This window comes from Notamacropus eugenii, chromosome 4 (assembly GCF_028372415.1).
Source record: "Notamacropus eugenii isolate mMacEug1 chromosome 4, mMacEug1.pri_v2, whole genome shotgun sequence".
NCBI classification, from domain to species: Eukaryota; Metazoa; Chordata; class Mammalia; order Diprotodontia; family Macropodidae; genus Notamacropus; species Notamacropus eugenii.
Genome location: NC_092875.1, coordinates 246,862,474 through 246,879,081, shown reverse-complemented (window position 1 = coordinate 246,879,081; position 16,608 = coordinate 246,862,474). Strand labels below are relative to the sequence as shown.

At 38.7% G+C, this 16,608-nt stretch overlaps 1 protein-coding gene across 4 annotated transcripts in view; it reads right to left on the bottom strand.

Moving 5' to 3' along the window:
* Positions 1-7,359, bottom strand: part of RBBP8 (RB binding protein 8, endonuclease) — a 102,174-nt gene extending 94,815 nt beyond the window's left edge. The window contains exons 1-3 of one of the 4 annotated variants that reach the window (XM_072604379.1): positions 7,222-7,356; positions 5,362-5,500; positions 952-1,142 (exon numbers count right to left, since the gene is read on the bottom strand). In XM_072604379.1, coding sequence (XP_072460480.1) covers positions 952-1,060 — 109 coding nt within the window. In that variant the 5' untranslated portion in view covers positions 1,061-1,142; positions 5,362-5,500; positions 7,222-7,356. Of the gene's footprint in view, positions 1-951; positions 1,143-5,361; positions 5,501-7,214 lie in introns of all 4 variants that reach the window. The other 3 variants (XM_072604380.1, XM_072604378.1, XM_072604381.1) reach the window with 3 other exon arrangements.
* Positions 7,360-16,608: the final 9,249 nt, after the last annotated feature.

Below are 16,608 nucleotides of genomic sequence, written 5' to 3'. Positions count from 1 at the left end.
GCTCTAACATTTTTTAACTGAGATAGCCCCCAAGCTCAAATATCTTACGTCATTTATCCACCAAGGCAAGAAAGGGACATATGATAAGACTTTCATTTTAGAAGCAGAAAAACTATTTAAAATTCATTCATTAACTGTTACAAGGTAATACAGCAAGCCATTTTAAAAAAGCAAAATGGAGTATCAATGGCACTCTTCAGGTTTATTTAGTGTACTGTCACTCATATGATCTAAAATTTCAAAGGAATAATGAAGTCTAATAAAGTACAGAACTCTATTACTCTGTTGAACATATTTAGGAGGCAAAAAATGTGAAATTTAATTTTAAAAGCCAAATTAACAATTTTAATACTGACTAGATTAGTAATTAATTTTGTCAAACATTTTGCATTCAAATAATCCTTATTAAACTAAAAATCATAAGAAAATCCAAAAAAATCTAAAGAATAATGCTAGAGCATTAATAATAGTACCAGTAGGGTCTTGCCAAGTTATTTTAAGGTTGAAGTTATGCCATCATAAGGTCCTTCAAATAAATAAATTGCCTTGGACAGGCTTTAAAACTGACAGATTTTTAATAATGAATCCCATATTACAATGGCTCAGGTTTTAGTGACATTCCAGCAATAAATATATAATAAGCTAGGAATTTTAGAGCTAGAAGGAACAAATCTAGTCTATTCACACCACTATCAAACCATAGAGAGGAAAGTATTTAATACACAATTATTCATGAATACAAATTTGGTAGTTGTTTGTAGACCAAAGCTAATTTAACTGGAGCATAAATGGTCAACTGAAGTTAATCACCCTCAGCGAAGTGATCAGATCTCTGTGGCATTCAAAAAGGACTTTTTCTAGACTCAGCCAACATTCATTTCTTTTTTATCTGATATGTACCTTTACAATATCATTACTTAAGAAAAGTAAAATAACATTAAAAAAACTTACCTTGCACTTCTTTGTCATGACACTCCTTCAGTTTTGCCCAGAGATCTTTGAAATCACTGACTGCTTCTGCAGAGCTGGGACTGCTGCAGCTACTTGCAGGAACACTCATCTCGCTCTCTCTAGTCCCAATCTTCTGCTTACCTGATGTTGTCTCCTCACCTGGCTGTCACATTATATAGTTAGGAAGTTGTCTGTGATGAGAAACGACAACATTTTATCAATGTGTGACTTGCAGTAATGAATGAAAAAGAATTACATGGGTTTTGTTTGTTTGATTGTTTTATTTTAAATTTATGAACAAATAATACTTTAAAAGTGGAGATGGGTAGAGTGACACCGCAACTCTAGGAATTTGGTTCTGAATTAAATTAAAATGGCTTTCAGGTAATCAATTTCTTTTTCTCAAGAACAGAACTTTTGTAGAAATTATGCTAAATTAAAAACATTTTGACTGATTCTAAGTCACATATGGCCAACAGACATTGGCTATATTCTTTTACTTTTTTCTATCATATGCAGTTAACTTTTCCTTAGTACAGAGGAAGTGGCTATTTTCATATTTAGGATTGACATGTGAACCAACAAAACACTGGATAGAAACTTGGACACCTTCTATGAAAATACTGAATTACGGGGACAATCATCTCAACATAAAGATATACAGACATACCTACAAACATACACACTACATATACACATATAGAGAGAAAGTGCTAACTTTTTAAAATTGTGCTTTCAGGTTTGCAAAGAGGTTTTTGCATATTATCTCATTTGATCCTCATAACAGCTAGAGAGAAAGACTCCTATACTATTTTCATTTCACAGATAAGGAAACTGTATTCAGATAAGTAAAGAAACTTCCCAGAGTCACATAGTACTAAGTGTCAGAAGCAGCTTTTACATTCAGGTCAAACTGACTTCAAATAATCAGCAGACTTGATACGCAAATTTTATCTAAGTTTAAGTTATATTGTCATTTCAGTTATCTTACTGCCTTTTCTCTTCATGAGAGGAGAGAAGAATGAGACAAAAGTTGACTACACAGGAATCAAACACATATAAAAATGCAAAGGGCTATGAAAATAAGTGTATTAATCAAGAATTTTAAAAGTGGCTAATGTCTAGAGGTGCAGCAAAGGTGGGTTTCTCTATCTGTGTACCTGCTGAAAGAAGCAGATACTTAATGGAAGTTTCTCAAGACTAACAGATGTACTGAATTATTAATTACCAAGTTGAAAAAAAGGTCATCAAATAAATACTATGAATTACACACATAACAAATCTACTGATATTTTGCTAAGTCTCATTTCAGAGTTTCGGTATCACCTCCTAACAAGAAACCCCTTACCCTAGGTGAACAAGAAACTGATCTGGGTGTCCCATTAACTGAGGTTAAGTATTCTAGTAAAGATGATATCCAATCAAGGAATCCACAAATACTTATTAAGCAAAGTTTACATTTGAATGGAGAAGACAATAACATCTACAAATATATATGGCCTAAATATAAAGTAAACAAATACAAATATATTCAAAGTAGTTTGGGAAGGAAGGCACAAGAAACTGAGATAACCAGAAAAGGCTTCTGCAGAAAATGGTGCTTCAGCAGCAAGCACTTCTCTTTAAAGAAGACAATACTCTTAGGACCCGAGTTCATTCCAGGCATCTGGGGCAACAGGTGAGGAGAGCCAGACTAAGATGGTAACTTTGTGAGTGATGAGAAGGGGCTGGATGTGAAAGATATCTGGATGGGTTGGGTGAGGGAGAGTGAGAAGTTTAAGGTAATGTCAAAGTTCTGCATCTGTGAGACTGGAAGGATGGCAATGCCTTGGATAGATATAGGGAAATCTGGAATAGGGTAGGGCTTAAAGGAAAAGATAAGTTCAGTTTTAAACATGCTGAATTTAAGAAGCCTCAGGAGTACCCAGTTTGAAATATCCAATAGGCAACTGGTGTCATGGGACTAAAAGTCAGGGGAGAGACAGGGACCAATTCTGTGTAGATGTGGCAGCTTTGTGCAGAGAAATGATCATTAAACTCATGGAATTTTATGGGGTTACTAAAAATGAGAGGGAGAAGACAAAGGAATTTAGGACAAAACTTCAGGAAACATCCATAGTTAGGGAGCATGATAAGGATTATGACCCAGAAAAATAGAGTGGTCAGACAGGTCAGTTAACAAGCTTACTAGGGGGTCCTAACTATCGAGCTAAGCAATGAAGACACAAAGATTTTTTAAAAAAGTCCTTGCTCAAGGAGTTCATTAATGTCAAATACAGCAGAGGTCAAGAAGGATAATGACTGAGAAATGACCACCAGATTTGTCAATTAAGAGATCAATGAAAACTTCAGAGAGCAATTTTGGCTGAGTGATGGGTCATGAAGGAAAGGGTTAAGGAGTGAGAGCAGAGAAAAGTGGAGAGTATGGATAGTTCTTAAGAGGCATTTGGGTGAAAAGGGGAGGTGAAGTACAGAACAAAAGCTTGAAAGGAATGGAAGAGTGTAGTGAATAGTGAAGGCTTTTTCAGGATGAGATGAAGTTTGAAGGTAGTAGGGAAGAAAACAGTAGAAACAGAGGGGAGATTGGAGAAAGGGAAGAAAGAAAGATATCTACTACAAGAAAAGAGATGGGATCAAGTGCACATGTAGAGTAGTTGGTCTTGGCAGTAAGGGACACACCTCTGCCAGAAACCAAGGAAAAGGAAAAGATGAGAGAATGGGAGGTGATAACAAGGGATTTTAAGGTGAAGTAAATGGGAGAAACAGGAGTTTAAGCTGAATAGTCTCTATTTTCTTATTGATAAAAGAAAGGCTCTCAGTTGAGAAAGAGGAAAAGATATAGGAGGCTAGAGGATGGAAGAGGTTTGAAATAACTTCAGTGTGGAATGAAAAAGGGAATCAATTAGGGAGGAATAAAAGTACAGCTTTGTAGCAGGGAGGATACAGTTGAGGTTACATAATATGATAATGTAATATAGTCCATCAGCACAGGTAAGAATTTCTACATTCCTGTAGCAGTGTTCTGCAGCTCCTCTAGAGTAGGAGAAGAGCTAGATGATAAGAGGAATCCAAAGCTAAGGTGTGGCAAGAGGTGAGTGGTAACAGAAAAAAGGGAAGACAAGGGTGAGTGGCAACAGGACAAGGTAAAGGGACAAGGCAATCAAGAACAGGGAATAATGTATAGCTGAAGTGGTTAACTATTGAACAGAGATTACAAAGGGGGAAAAAGAAATCAGAGCAGGGTTAACAGTCTGAGAAAATACTGAGGGATGGAGATACTGAAGGAGAATAATTTCTGGAGATCTTAAAGAAGAATATAATTTAGGAAGGATGAAGGCATATGGAATTATGGTCAGAGAGGGGAATGTCAGAGATTCTAATTAGGGAAGTGAAGTATGTGAGGATTAGTAATGAATTCTAGTTTGTGATTCCCCCTATATGTGACTGAGGTAAAGAAGTGAGTTATAGGACTTGAGACTGAAGAATTGGGAGAATGGAACATTTGTGGCTATTCAAGTCCCCTAGTAGAACAGGATTTGGGAAGGAAATTAATATTGTGAACCTGGTACTAAAAGCCAAGAAAGTAGGGGAATATGACCTGGGGATCAGTATGACACAAGTAAAATGTGGATTCTGTGAAATGTTCAAAGGAGAACAAAAATAAAAAAGAAATCGATAGTCCCAAACAAGGGGAAAAAAAAACCTAAATGGGCTGCTAGATCTAATTCTCTGTAACAAAATTTCTGTACTTGGCAATAGAGATTAAGTATCTCTAAAAGACACAACATGCTTTTCAGATAATAAAACTGAAAAGATAAACTGTGAAACAATGCACTATATTTCGATACAATCATGAGTGATAAAACTTTTAGGATCTCCCACCTATCCTTTAGGCCTACTACAGTTTATAAAAGAAAGCTATTTACTTTATAGGAGTCATCCTACAGAAGACATAATTATGTATTCTCTGCACTATAACCTATTTTATTTTCATAAATTCTAAAATCCTTTATCAATATGCCCCCATGCTCCCTTTCAGCACTAAAATCTATGATCCTATGTGGAAATTCTAACTTGCAGTGAACCATTCCTATCCTGAATTTCTACAGCATTTACCTTGTCAAATTCTTTTAAATATTTAAAATATGCTACCTCCTCAATTAAATTTTAAGTTCCTCATGAGACAAGTGTGGTGTCTTATACTTTTGTATTCCCTAGAACTGTGCTAATCTGTTATCTTGAGTGTAAAATTAATTATGAACCTTATCAATTTAGCCAATATGTTAATGACCCACTAGGTGGCAAAGCAGTGATGCTAAGGATAAATAGATGAAAGTCTCAGTCCTTGAGGAATTTACAATCTAATGTGATAGATAAGACAGACAATCACAGTCTGTGCTCGATACTTACCCTTTACCCTTCACTCTAGAGGCAGCTGCATGTGATGAAGGGTGGTTAAGGCTTGCAGTTAGGAGAGCTGTGTTCCATTCCAGCTCCAACATTTTACTAGCCGTGTAATCATAGTCAAGTCACGTGTCAGTTTACTTATCTGTAAAATGGGGATCAGAGTTTCACAGATTTGGGAATGGATAGGATCTTTGAGGTCATCTAATCTAACATCCTCATGTAATTACCCAGGACAATAAGGCTCAAAGAAATCAAATGATCTATTCAGGATCACACAGGAAGTAGTACAAGAACCAATATTTGAATTCAAGATTTGACTGATCCAGCACTGTTTTCTGCTGTAAATAGTTAGATTACCTTGCAGGACTGTTTTGGTAAAGGACTTTATAAATCATGTATATGTGTGTGTATATACAAGCATATATATCATATATATCAAGCATATATAGTGCTTGATAAACCCTTTATATGTATACAAAGCATACACACACATACACAAGTTTTATGAAGTACTAGATTTAGAGTTAGCACATCTGGGTTTAAATTGCAGCTCTGCTGGTTCGTTAGCCATGTGTATTTTCTAGGCCTAGGGTTAATCATTTTTTAAAAAGAACTGGACTAAATCTCCAAGACCTCTTTTAATACTAAATCTTATATGAAAGATCTAGAGAAAGTGGCAAGCAAAATGTAGAAACAGATCACTTTAGAGGGCTGGAGCACGTACGTAATAGAACACTTCACAGAGGTGACACCTGAGCTGAGTGAAACTTGAAAGAAGAGTTTGTGAACAAGAAATCTACAGATTCTTGTATTCTAGACAAGGGGGGCAGTCTATGCATATGGCCGGAAGGAGTACAGACACCTAAGCAAATAGGAGTAGAATGAAATAAGGTAGCAAAGGTAGTTTGGAATCAGATTCTAGAGGTCTTTCACTACTAGGTAAATGAGTTTTTATTTTATCCTACAGGCAAAAGGGGAATGACAACATGGGATCAACGCATCAGGAGGGTCATTTTAACAAACATATAAAAAACATTTTAAAGAGATGAGAGACTGAAGGCAGGGCAACTAGTTAGGAAACTTACTGCAACAGTCCACGAGAAAGGTAAAGGGAGAGAGGGACTGCCTTGAACTAAGGCAGTGGTAACGTGTGGTCTGGAGAGACTGCCAAGGCAGAACCTACAGGTCTTGGCAATTCTTCAGACGAAGCAGTTCGAAGGGCATTCAGGGTTTGGGGCTCCAAGGAGGACATACTGAAATTCAGGCACTAAAGATGTCCAACAAGGTTTCGCAAACATCTTTTCAGCTTAGTTTAAAACTGTATGAAGAGCCTGCATAGGACTAGAGCTCAGGGCAAAGATAAGGAGCTAGACACAGAGGCGGGAGTTATCTCACTTAATTTAAACTGAGACGAGACGAGACAATCTCAGTGCTTTACAAGACCAAAAGAAAAGAGAAGGCAACCCTGCCCTGACGGACGAGCTTCCATCGGCGCTCTCAGGGCTCGCCCCGCACCGGGCACCGGGCGCCGCGGGCACGCAGCCGGGTTCTCGCCCTCGGGTCTCCCTGGCAAGTCGCTCCACTCATGGGGGGAAGACCGGACAGCGGACCGGTCCCGCGCCCCCGACCTCAGCGAGCCCGGCAGGAGGGCAAGCCCGTAAGCAGCGGGCACGGGCAGGGGGCGGGGCCGGGCCCGGCCCCTCTCCGGGCCTCAGTTTCCTCATCCGGCAAACGAAGGCGTGGAACCACAGGGCAGCCTCTCTGGGATCACTTTGAACCATAAGCCGGGACCCGAGTCCTGGCACTCGCCCGCCCTCCACCCACTCCTCCCCAGCACGCTCCCAAAGCCGACTCACCACTTACCCCAGGGCGCGCTCGTGGGGGGAGACGGGGGATGGCTTCTCGCCACCCTACCGGAAGTGGGGGGAACTCCCGGCAACGGGACCGAAAGATCCGGGGAAACGCGGGGCAGCCGGACTCCGCACAAAGACCTCCGGGCGTCGGCAAGACGGAGAAGCGGTCCCGGTAAAGGAGCAGGACTGCAGTGAGGCGTTCGCCCTCTCCACTCCCCCCCCTCCCCCAGCGTCCGAGCCCGGCCAGCGGAACTTCGGCCCTGAGGCCAGCCCGCGCTTTTGGGGGGGAGGGGAAGGGGCGGAGGGAAAGATAGCTGGTGCGAGCTGCCAAGAGCCGGCCCGAGCCGGCCCCGCCCCTTCATCGGGGACGCGGCGAGACGTCACGAGGTTGGGCTTCCCCGTCCTCCCCCCGCCTCGGCTCGGTTCCCCGGCTCGCGCCAGGCCCCGCCCCTTCGCCCCTCCTTAAAAGGGCGGGCGGGGCGCGAGGGGCCGGCTTCGTCTTAGCGCTAACGGTTTGGGCGAAGAAAAGTCGGGCCGGCAGAGGCCTTTGGGGGATACCTTGGAGGGGGCAGAAACCCCGGGCATCTGTGCAGAGGTCTCAGGAGGTATCAGAACTTGGATGGGAAAAAATGTCAACCCGAACAGCCGAAATCTTTCTCTTCACTAACCGTTATAATGCATTTCCTACTTTTATAAATTAACCTAATTTTAAAAAACCAAAGTATTTAAAAAAAATACCCCAGGGGATGCGTAGGCTTTACCAGACTGGCATACGAGGTGTATGGCACAAAAAGGTCGAGAGCCCCGCGCTGGGCAATTGTGGGTCTTACAGGTCGTGCCCAAGAAGGGCCTTTTGATGGAGGATGTGCGGAGGGCTTGGTGCGCGTTATCTGATTTACTGGGAAGTAAAGGTAGTAAGCGGAGGCCCCCAAAGTGTGACGGAAGTGACTGGAGTTAGACGACTACCCCTGGTCTTTCGATTGCGAAGTAATCGTAAATGGGCATTTTTTAGGAATCAGGCACCCTGCCAGGTCTGGAGGATACATTTCAAAATAATAGGGAAATGCCCTCAATGACTATATTCGTGTATGAACGTATAGAACTGTAAAATATTTTTATATAATGATTATCACAAAATATACACAAACTCTAAGTTAATATATTGGGGGTAAGGTGGTTGTGATCAGGAGAAACACCATGCTGTGATGATCTGGGGCGAGCACAGGAAGAAACTAAGGATTCTGTGAGGTAGAGGTGAATAGGGGGTGCATTCCAGGCTTGGGGGGCAATTTGTGGAAAGACTAAGTATCCTATGTTCGAGGAAGGGTAGGATGGCCAGTTTGGCTCTGCATGGTGGTGTGTGTCAAAGAGCTAACTGGATAAATCTGGAAAAAGCAGGTTGGAGCCTAATTTTGAAGAGCTTTGTATTCATTGACTCTTTCACTACTGTCTTCCTTAAGCTTTAGCTCTCAGGATATTTGAGTTATTTTAGAAAATAATCTAGCTAAATTCAATATATGGCTTTACATATAATGGAGAAAATGAGCCCAATACCAAACACAAAATTAGGTGATACTGGACACAATTGTGCTGAGAATTTTGAGTTGGTTTTTTATCTCCTATAACTATTACATCTATAGACTGAAGAAGGTTTAAGTTGTTTGATATAACAGAACCTAGTAGAATTTCATTATCTCAAAACCCAATCTGTTTTGCTAAAAACGATGAAATAATTAATTTGAGGAAAAATTGAGAAGCTTAAGGCAGCTGGTACGTTTTGAAAAGCTAAAAATTTTTATCTATGGTACAATAATCCTATGCACTGGCCCAAAATATTCACTTCTTTATGGTACTTATGGCAAGATTTATCTGACATAAAGTGCTCTTCATGTTTGCCACCCACCTTGCATATGAAGAAAGTGCTTTCTATCTTTAAGAATAATCGAAATTAAGCCAAGGAATACTGACTAAATAATGCTTATTTTGTTCTTTATGAAAATTGTAAAATAACAGTGTTATTTTAAATAAAATATGCTACACTTAAGCAAAGTTGAAAGCATTAAAATCTTAAGTATTTTTGAGGACTGGAGTTAAATGCTTTACGTCAAGAAAGGAAATCCTGTATTAATGGGCTTGTTGTATGTTACATAGCAGAGTTAAGAGGGTCTTTTTTTCTTTGGGGAGGGATATATAATTTTTTTCCTCTCTTAGTTTACACAGTGACATAGGAAACTGAGTTACATGAAGCCCGTACTCTAGCAGAGGTGTTATGCATCTTTTAGTAAGGTGGCTTGTAATGCCATCATCTAATTTGGACTAGATTCAATATGACTAGTTTCAGAACAAGAAAAAAGGAATTGTTTTAGAAGTCATTATAAGAAGCAGTTTCTTAACTTTTCTTCGAGAGTAAAGAAGATAGCTTACAGGCCACGTGGAGTTGAGGAAGCAAATGCAATTTCAAAGCCCTTTTTTGTGCCCTCTCCAGAAACTATATACAAGGGAAAAGGCAAAATAGAAGCCTGAAGTCATCACTAAAGACTACTTGGACTATAGTCCAAGCAAAAAGATAGCTCCTTAAACTTAAATTCATATATATTAGAGTCCAGATCATCAGATTGTAAATTCCCTTAGAATCTTCCTTCCAATTACATTTACATCCTCCAAAGCTCAATAGTATGCACATAATCAGAGCTAACTAACATTTATATAGTGCTTACGAGGTACTAGGCACTGTGCTAAGTACTTTACAGTTATTTTCTCATTTGATCCTCACAACAATCCTGGGGAGTAGTTTTACAGATGAAGAAATTGAAGCAAATAGAGGTTAAGTTACTTGCACCCACTAAGGCACACAGCTAATTAAGGGTCTGTGGTCTTCTGACTCCAAATCCAGTGCTCACAGATTTCTGAAATTTGTAAAGCAGGTGCTAGTAATATTAGCTACCAGACCCATGAATGTTGTGTTATTTTATGTCTTGGTGAGCCTGAGTAGGTTGAAAAAATCAAATAAAAATGAGAAAGTGTTGGGATTATTTTATAGTTATTTCTCAAGAAAACCACAGTTATAGATCCCCAAAATCCAGTTGAATTATAATTCCAGCCATTTGGGGATATATAAATTAAATAACTTGCCTCTGGGCTTCTCTCAAAGGAATGTTTTATAGCTAATTAAATGACTGTAAAGTACTTGTATGAATACAATGAAGTGCTAATTAATGAAATGAGAAAAGATAATTCTGCCTGTATTCAAATATATCAGTGGTCTTTTTTGGGTAATAGAACAAAAGTATTAAGATACAGGTAGATTAGGTAAGATACAAGTAAATTATGGTGACTTCATAAAAACTCAGAATTGAGATCAATGTCTGAAATTCATTAGCTTTATGAATTCCTTCTCTGGAATTAAAATGATCTAATTCTCCCCTCCTCTTTTTCCCCCAGGAAGCTGAAGTATATTATCTCCCTTTATCATTTTGGAGGTACATGTGTAGGCAATTGTTTCCTTGGAGGCAGAGAAGTTTTGGGAGTTACTGCTTTAGCATTATTGTGTGCCAGTTAGTACATCGAAAAATCCTGACTTAAGCTGTCAGATCTAATACCTGGTGTTTAAAACAAACAAACAATACATATACATACAAATATGTGTATGTGTGCATGTGTGTGTATATATATATATGTACAGAAGATATGAACTATTCTGAATTTAAGTTGCACATGGTTAACTTATATCCTTATAATTAGTTAGTTTCATTTATTTAATTTCTTAAAGAATTCATGATTTCACTGCTGTGTGTCTTACCCCACCCCATTCTCCACCTTCCACATCCCACACCCTCCATACCAGACTGAGACGTTGAAGTGGTACGGTAGACAGAACATTAGGTCTGAAGTCAGGAAGACTTTTCAAATATGGCCTCAGACACTAACTATCTTGGTGACCCTGAGTACTTTCTCAGTACTTACAACCTCTGTTTGTCTCAGTTTCCTCAAATGTAAATTGGGGACAATAGTACCTACCTCAGTGTCTTTGCCAAGAAAATCTCAAATGGAGTCACAAAGAGTCACACATGACTCAATCAACTAACAACAACCACCTAGGGTTAGTTGTGAGAATCAAAGAAAAGGTATTTATAAAAAGCTTAGCACAGTGTCTAGCTCTAGCACACAGTAAGTACTATATAAACCGTCATCATCATTGTTATCATTAGATTGGATCCCTCTTTAACTTTAGCTAATGGTCTTAAAGTGTTGTTGTAGGCAAGAAATTTATCACCTTGTGGCCAGCCTGGTGAATAGGTCCCCTTCAAACTTGGCCTGACTAGTTGATCCACAATAGATTACAGTCTCTCACCTGCCAGACTTAAAGTTTTTCTAGCTTGGAAGGACCTGCCAGAACTTGTATTCTGCTTGCCTAGCCTTTGAGAGCTCAGGATCTCATCCAGAACTTGATGAAGCATCAGAGAAGGACTTCCGTGGAAGAACTACTGGAAACTACAAGAATTTTGTTTCATATTATTTTAAACCAGGTATGAAGAAGACTATGACCTAAGGGAAAGATAAGAGAAACTAATGAGTGCTTTTTATCTCCAGACAGAACTACTAATCCTAAAGCGAGTTATGCACTAGAGCTATTTGCACTGTTGCAGAAGAAAAGTTAAAAAAAAAAAAAAAGACAAGAGGATAACTGCTTGAGGCAGGGGGAAGCACCTGGAAATGAGTTCTAGGATCATGAATCTGGAGTTGATTGAGGTCATCCAGACTAACTTCTTATTTTACAGATGAGGAAACAGAAGTCTATTGTTACATAACTGTTTTATAACAAGTGAAGATTCAAATTCAGTCATTCTGACTCCAAGTTCCGGCATTTCCCCCCACTATACCCTTAAGCGCTTTAATGTTATAACAGAAATTGTAGAAACAATGTTTGCAATAGTATGTATAGGGAGAGGAGTGGAATATTCAAGGATGCAAATTGCTGACACATAGCTCCCACTATAATTTGAGCTGTCCAAAAGTGGAATGGCTTGCCTCGAGAAGTGATAGATTCCCCCTCTTCAGAGGTCTTTATGCAGAGGCTTTATGATCACTTAGGAGTGGAAATAACAAGTAATGTCAGCTCAGAGGAGGGCTTCATCTTTGACTTGTTTAGGGCCTCTTGCATACCCTGGGTCCAGTGTTTCTGGAAAATATGGCAACTCAAGAAGATAGATTAAGTTGGCTTCCGGGCAACAACTTGTTAGGAATGAAATAGACAGGATTCCTTCATGTACAGAGTAAACGAGATGGCTGCTGAGGCCTCTTCCAGCTCTCAAATTTTGTGATTGTCAGTCACATGAGCAAATTATTTCAAGGTTCACTACTTTTTTTAAGATAGTTTTTAAAAAACAACTTATTATCTCTTAAACTTCAGTAATGTCCTACTTGAATGCTCTTATTGTGACATGGAAGTGACCATGAGTTCTCAAAAGTCATGCCATCAAAGTGTGAGCTAGATCTAGCAAGTTCCACGAAGCTAAAAAGGCTTTAAGAATTTGAACTCAGTGATTAACTATTTTCTGAAGACCAGTACAGCTGCTTAGTTAAGTGTGAAGGGGTTCATCATCATCAGATTAATCACAATAAGGGATTAATTTTTAAGCCACAGTAATACCTCTATGAAGTTACAGAATGGTTGCAATCTATGATGGTGGAATGAGAACAATCAGATAGGAAATTATAGATTCTTAAAATATTGAAGTCATATTTTAAAAAGTAATGAGGCTAATTGCTAATTAATATATTTCATTGTTGACCAACAGCTAAAACTTTTCAGCTAATGATACTTCACACACACAGACACACACACACAGACACACACACACTTGAAAAATTTGTATTCCATATGCACTATTGAAAATATTCTCAGATTTCTTGTTCTCTCAACCTATTCTAAAACAGCTTAAGAAAAATTATACCCTGGTTTCAGAAATTGGCCCTTTGCTTTTTCTGATTAAGTTATTCAGGCTGAAAGGTTAAGGAAACAATGTGGTGTTGTCATTCCTAACATATTTTGGGATCACAATTCAATCAAAACACTTCCTGGGGCTTTTTACTTCTTGTTTCAATTCTTAGTTACCATGTCAATGGAATTGTCCAACACTGAATGGTGAAATTAAATCATATTCCCATTCATATCTTTCTTGTAAGTGTATCTTGCTCTTCGTGGGCTCTTAAATTGATCCGAATGAAAAATAACATTGTTACCTTGGTCTTATAGTGGAAAAAACTAGACTTAAAAACTAAGAAAAAAATTCATACAAATTAATTTTAAAGAAAACCAAATTTGAAAGACTTGAGAACTCTGATTGATTCAGTGACAAATCATGATACCAGAGGACAGATGATGAGGTAGATATGGATGCAAGATATAGAATGAAACAAATATTTTGGAAATAGAGATTATGGAAATTAGGTTTGCTTGACTATTCTTATTTGTTGCAAGAGGCTTTTTTTTTCTCTTTTAAAATATTTTTTGTGTACTTGGAAAGAGATGGGAGGAGGAAAAAATAAATTCTTGTTAATTAAAAAATTAATGATACCTGAGGTGGCTTGCAACTCCAAATTCTCCTATCTTTCTGGAAGATACTACAGTAACAAAATGAGGAGCTAAAACTCTTCCTTTGTAACCTGAAATGTTTGTCCCCTTAAGAGTTGTATCAACTTCAGCAAAATTCTCTGGATTCAATTATTATCTCTATGTAGATAATTCTCACATTTATTCATCCAGCCCTACCCCTTCTCCTGACCTCCAGTCTTGAATCTCCAGCTGCCTAAAGAACATCTCAATTTCAACATATCTAAAACTTGACCTCATAATTTTCCCCTAAATCTCTCCCTTCTTCCTAACTTGCCTTTTACTGTGTAGGGTTTGCAATCTAAGTGTTATCCTCTGTTCCTCATTCTTAATTTCCCTATCAATCTATTGATACATGTTGATACCAGTCCTGATATGGTAACAAATTGATATCAAGTCCAGTTGATTCCATATCTCTTGTATATACTCCCTTTGCCTCTGCCACCACTGCCACCCTGATGTAGGCCCTTATCAGCTTCCCACCTGGACTATTGCAATAGCCTTCTTGTTAGTCTCCCTGCCTTGAGTCTTTCCTCACCCTAGTTCATCCTTCACTCTGCTATTAAAGTAATATTTATAAATTGTAGGTCTGACTATGTCACCTCCTAAGCACCAGTGGCTCCCTCTTATCTCCAGAATTATAATGTATAAAATCTTCTGTTTAGTTGTAAAGCCTTTTATAACCCAGTCCCTCCTAAAGTTAAACTATACTTTCCTCTGTTCCATGTACTCTGTTACAGTACCAGTGACTGCTTTGAACTTCCTAAGACACTCCATTTGCTGATGGTGCTTTTTCCTGGCTATCCCCCATGCCTAGGCTGTTTTCTTCATCCCTGCTTCCTGAATTTCCTTGCTTCTTTCAAACCTCAACTAAAATCTCACTTTTTGCAAGAGGCCTTTCCTAGCTTCTTTCAATACTGGTGCCTTCTCTCTATTGATTGTCTCCAATATGCCTTTTTATATCTTGTCTGTACAGAATTTTCGCATATTGTCTCCCTCATTAGACTATGAGGTCTTTGAAACCAAACACTATTTTTGCCTTTCTTTATGTAAACACAGGAAACTAGAGGCAGTTGGTGGCACAGTGGATAGAGTGCTGGATCTGGAGTCAGGAAGACCTGATTTTTAAGTCTAGTCTCAGATACTTAACTTTGTGAGCCTGGGCAAGTCACTTAACTTCTGTTGCTTAGGTTTCCTCAACTGTAAAATGAGTCTAATCAAAGCATCTACCTTGTGGAGTTGTGAGTCTCACATGAGATAATAGCACTTAGCACTGTGCCTGATACATAGTAGGTGATTAAAAATACTTGTTGACTCTATCATAGTTAGAGATAATACAGCAAGCTCTATACCAGTTATATACTGTGCTACTTTATTCCTAGTATTAAGCACAGTGTCTTTAACATTGCAGGTACTCAATAAATATCTGATGGTTGAGCAAATGTGAAACGTCTTGGAAACATAAAGGTATGATATTCCACTAACTGTCCCATATGGACATCACTTACAGTGGAACACCCTTCATGCTTGATTTTATAAGAGACATCTCACAAATACACAAAGAAACCCTTTTGCAGTCTTAGGCTGCTTTTTCAATGTTTCTTTTTCATTTTAATAGGTGGTTTGAGATGTATCATCAGATAGAATCTCTTAAGTAATGAATGGCTGAAAGTGATTATTAACCAGAAGCATGCTTATCAGTGGTCTCTGTATTCTTGCACACCTCAGAAGTGTTTACATAGTAAGACATAATTAATCAGCCCCTTAGATGTTAGTTGGATTTCAGAGGCCCCATACTAGGTAGGTATGAAACTAAATGGAGCGCTATTAGGCTGGCTGCAAAGATTAATAGAGTTGTATGGGAATTCTTTCATTGGTGCCTCTGTATGTTGTTTGAACAAATCCTAGATGCTCACTCTACTGGTTTACTTATATGAAAGTTTAAATGTACATTGATTATAGATACATATAGGGATATATTAATAATGGTAAAAAGAAAAAAAAAATTGAACCTGGTTTTTTTTTTTCCTGAACTCTTCCTCTTCAAAGGAATGCAAGCAATGTTGGATAACTGAGTATAAAATAACAACAATATTTGTGTTTCTATAGCTAGAGCTAGTTTTAAGTCAGTTCAAGTCAACAAATATTTATTTAGTGCTTACTAGTCACTGTGCTAAGCACTGGGGATACAAAGAAAGACAGAAAAAATCCTTGCCCTCAGAGATATCACATTCTAATGGGAAGACAACATGCTAGACAAGCAACTGCGCATATACAAATATACAGGATAAATTGGAAATTTTTGTGGTTTAGTAGCTTTAATCACGTCTGACTCTTTGTGACTCCATTTGGCATTTTCTTGGCAAAAGAACTGGAATGGTTTGCCTTTTCCTCTTCTCTAGCCCATTTTACAGATGAGGAAACTGAGGGGAAAAGGGTTTAAATGACTTACCTGGGTCACACAGCTAGTAAATGTCTGATATCTGATTTGAACTCAAGAAAATAAGCCTTCCTAACTCCAGGCCTGGCACTCTGTGCACTATGACGCCACCTAGCTGCCCTGAAATTGGAAGTAAGAAGGCACTAGTAGTGTCTTGTCCTTCCACAAGGGGTAAGGCATTAGCACAGAGGGAAAGGCTTCTTGTAAGAAGTACTTGAAGGAAGTCAGGAATTCCAGGAGGTACAGATGAGGAGGGAGTATATTTTAGATGTAGGAGGGACAGCCAGGGAGAATACTTGGAGTAAGGAAATGGGAGTGTTTTGAGTGAGTTAGCAAAGAGGCCA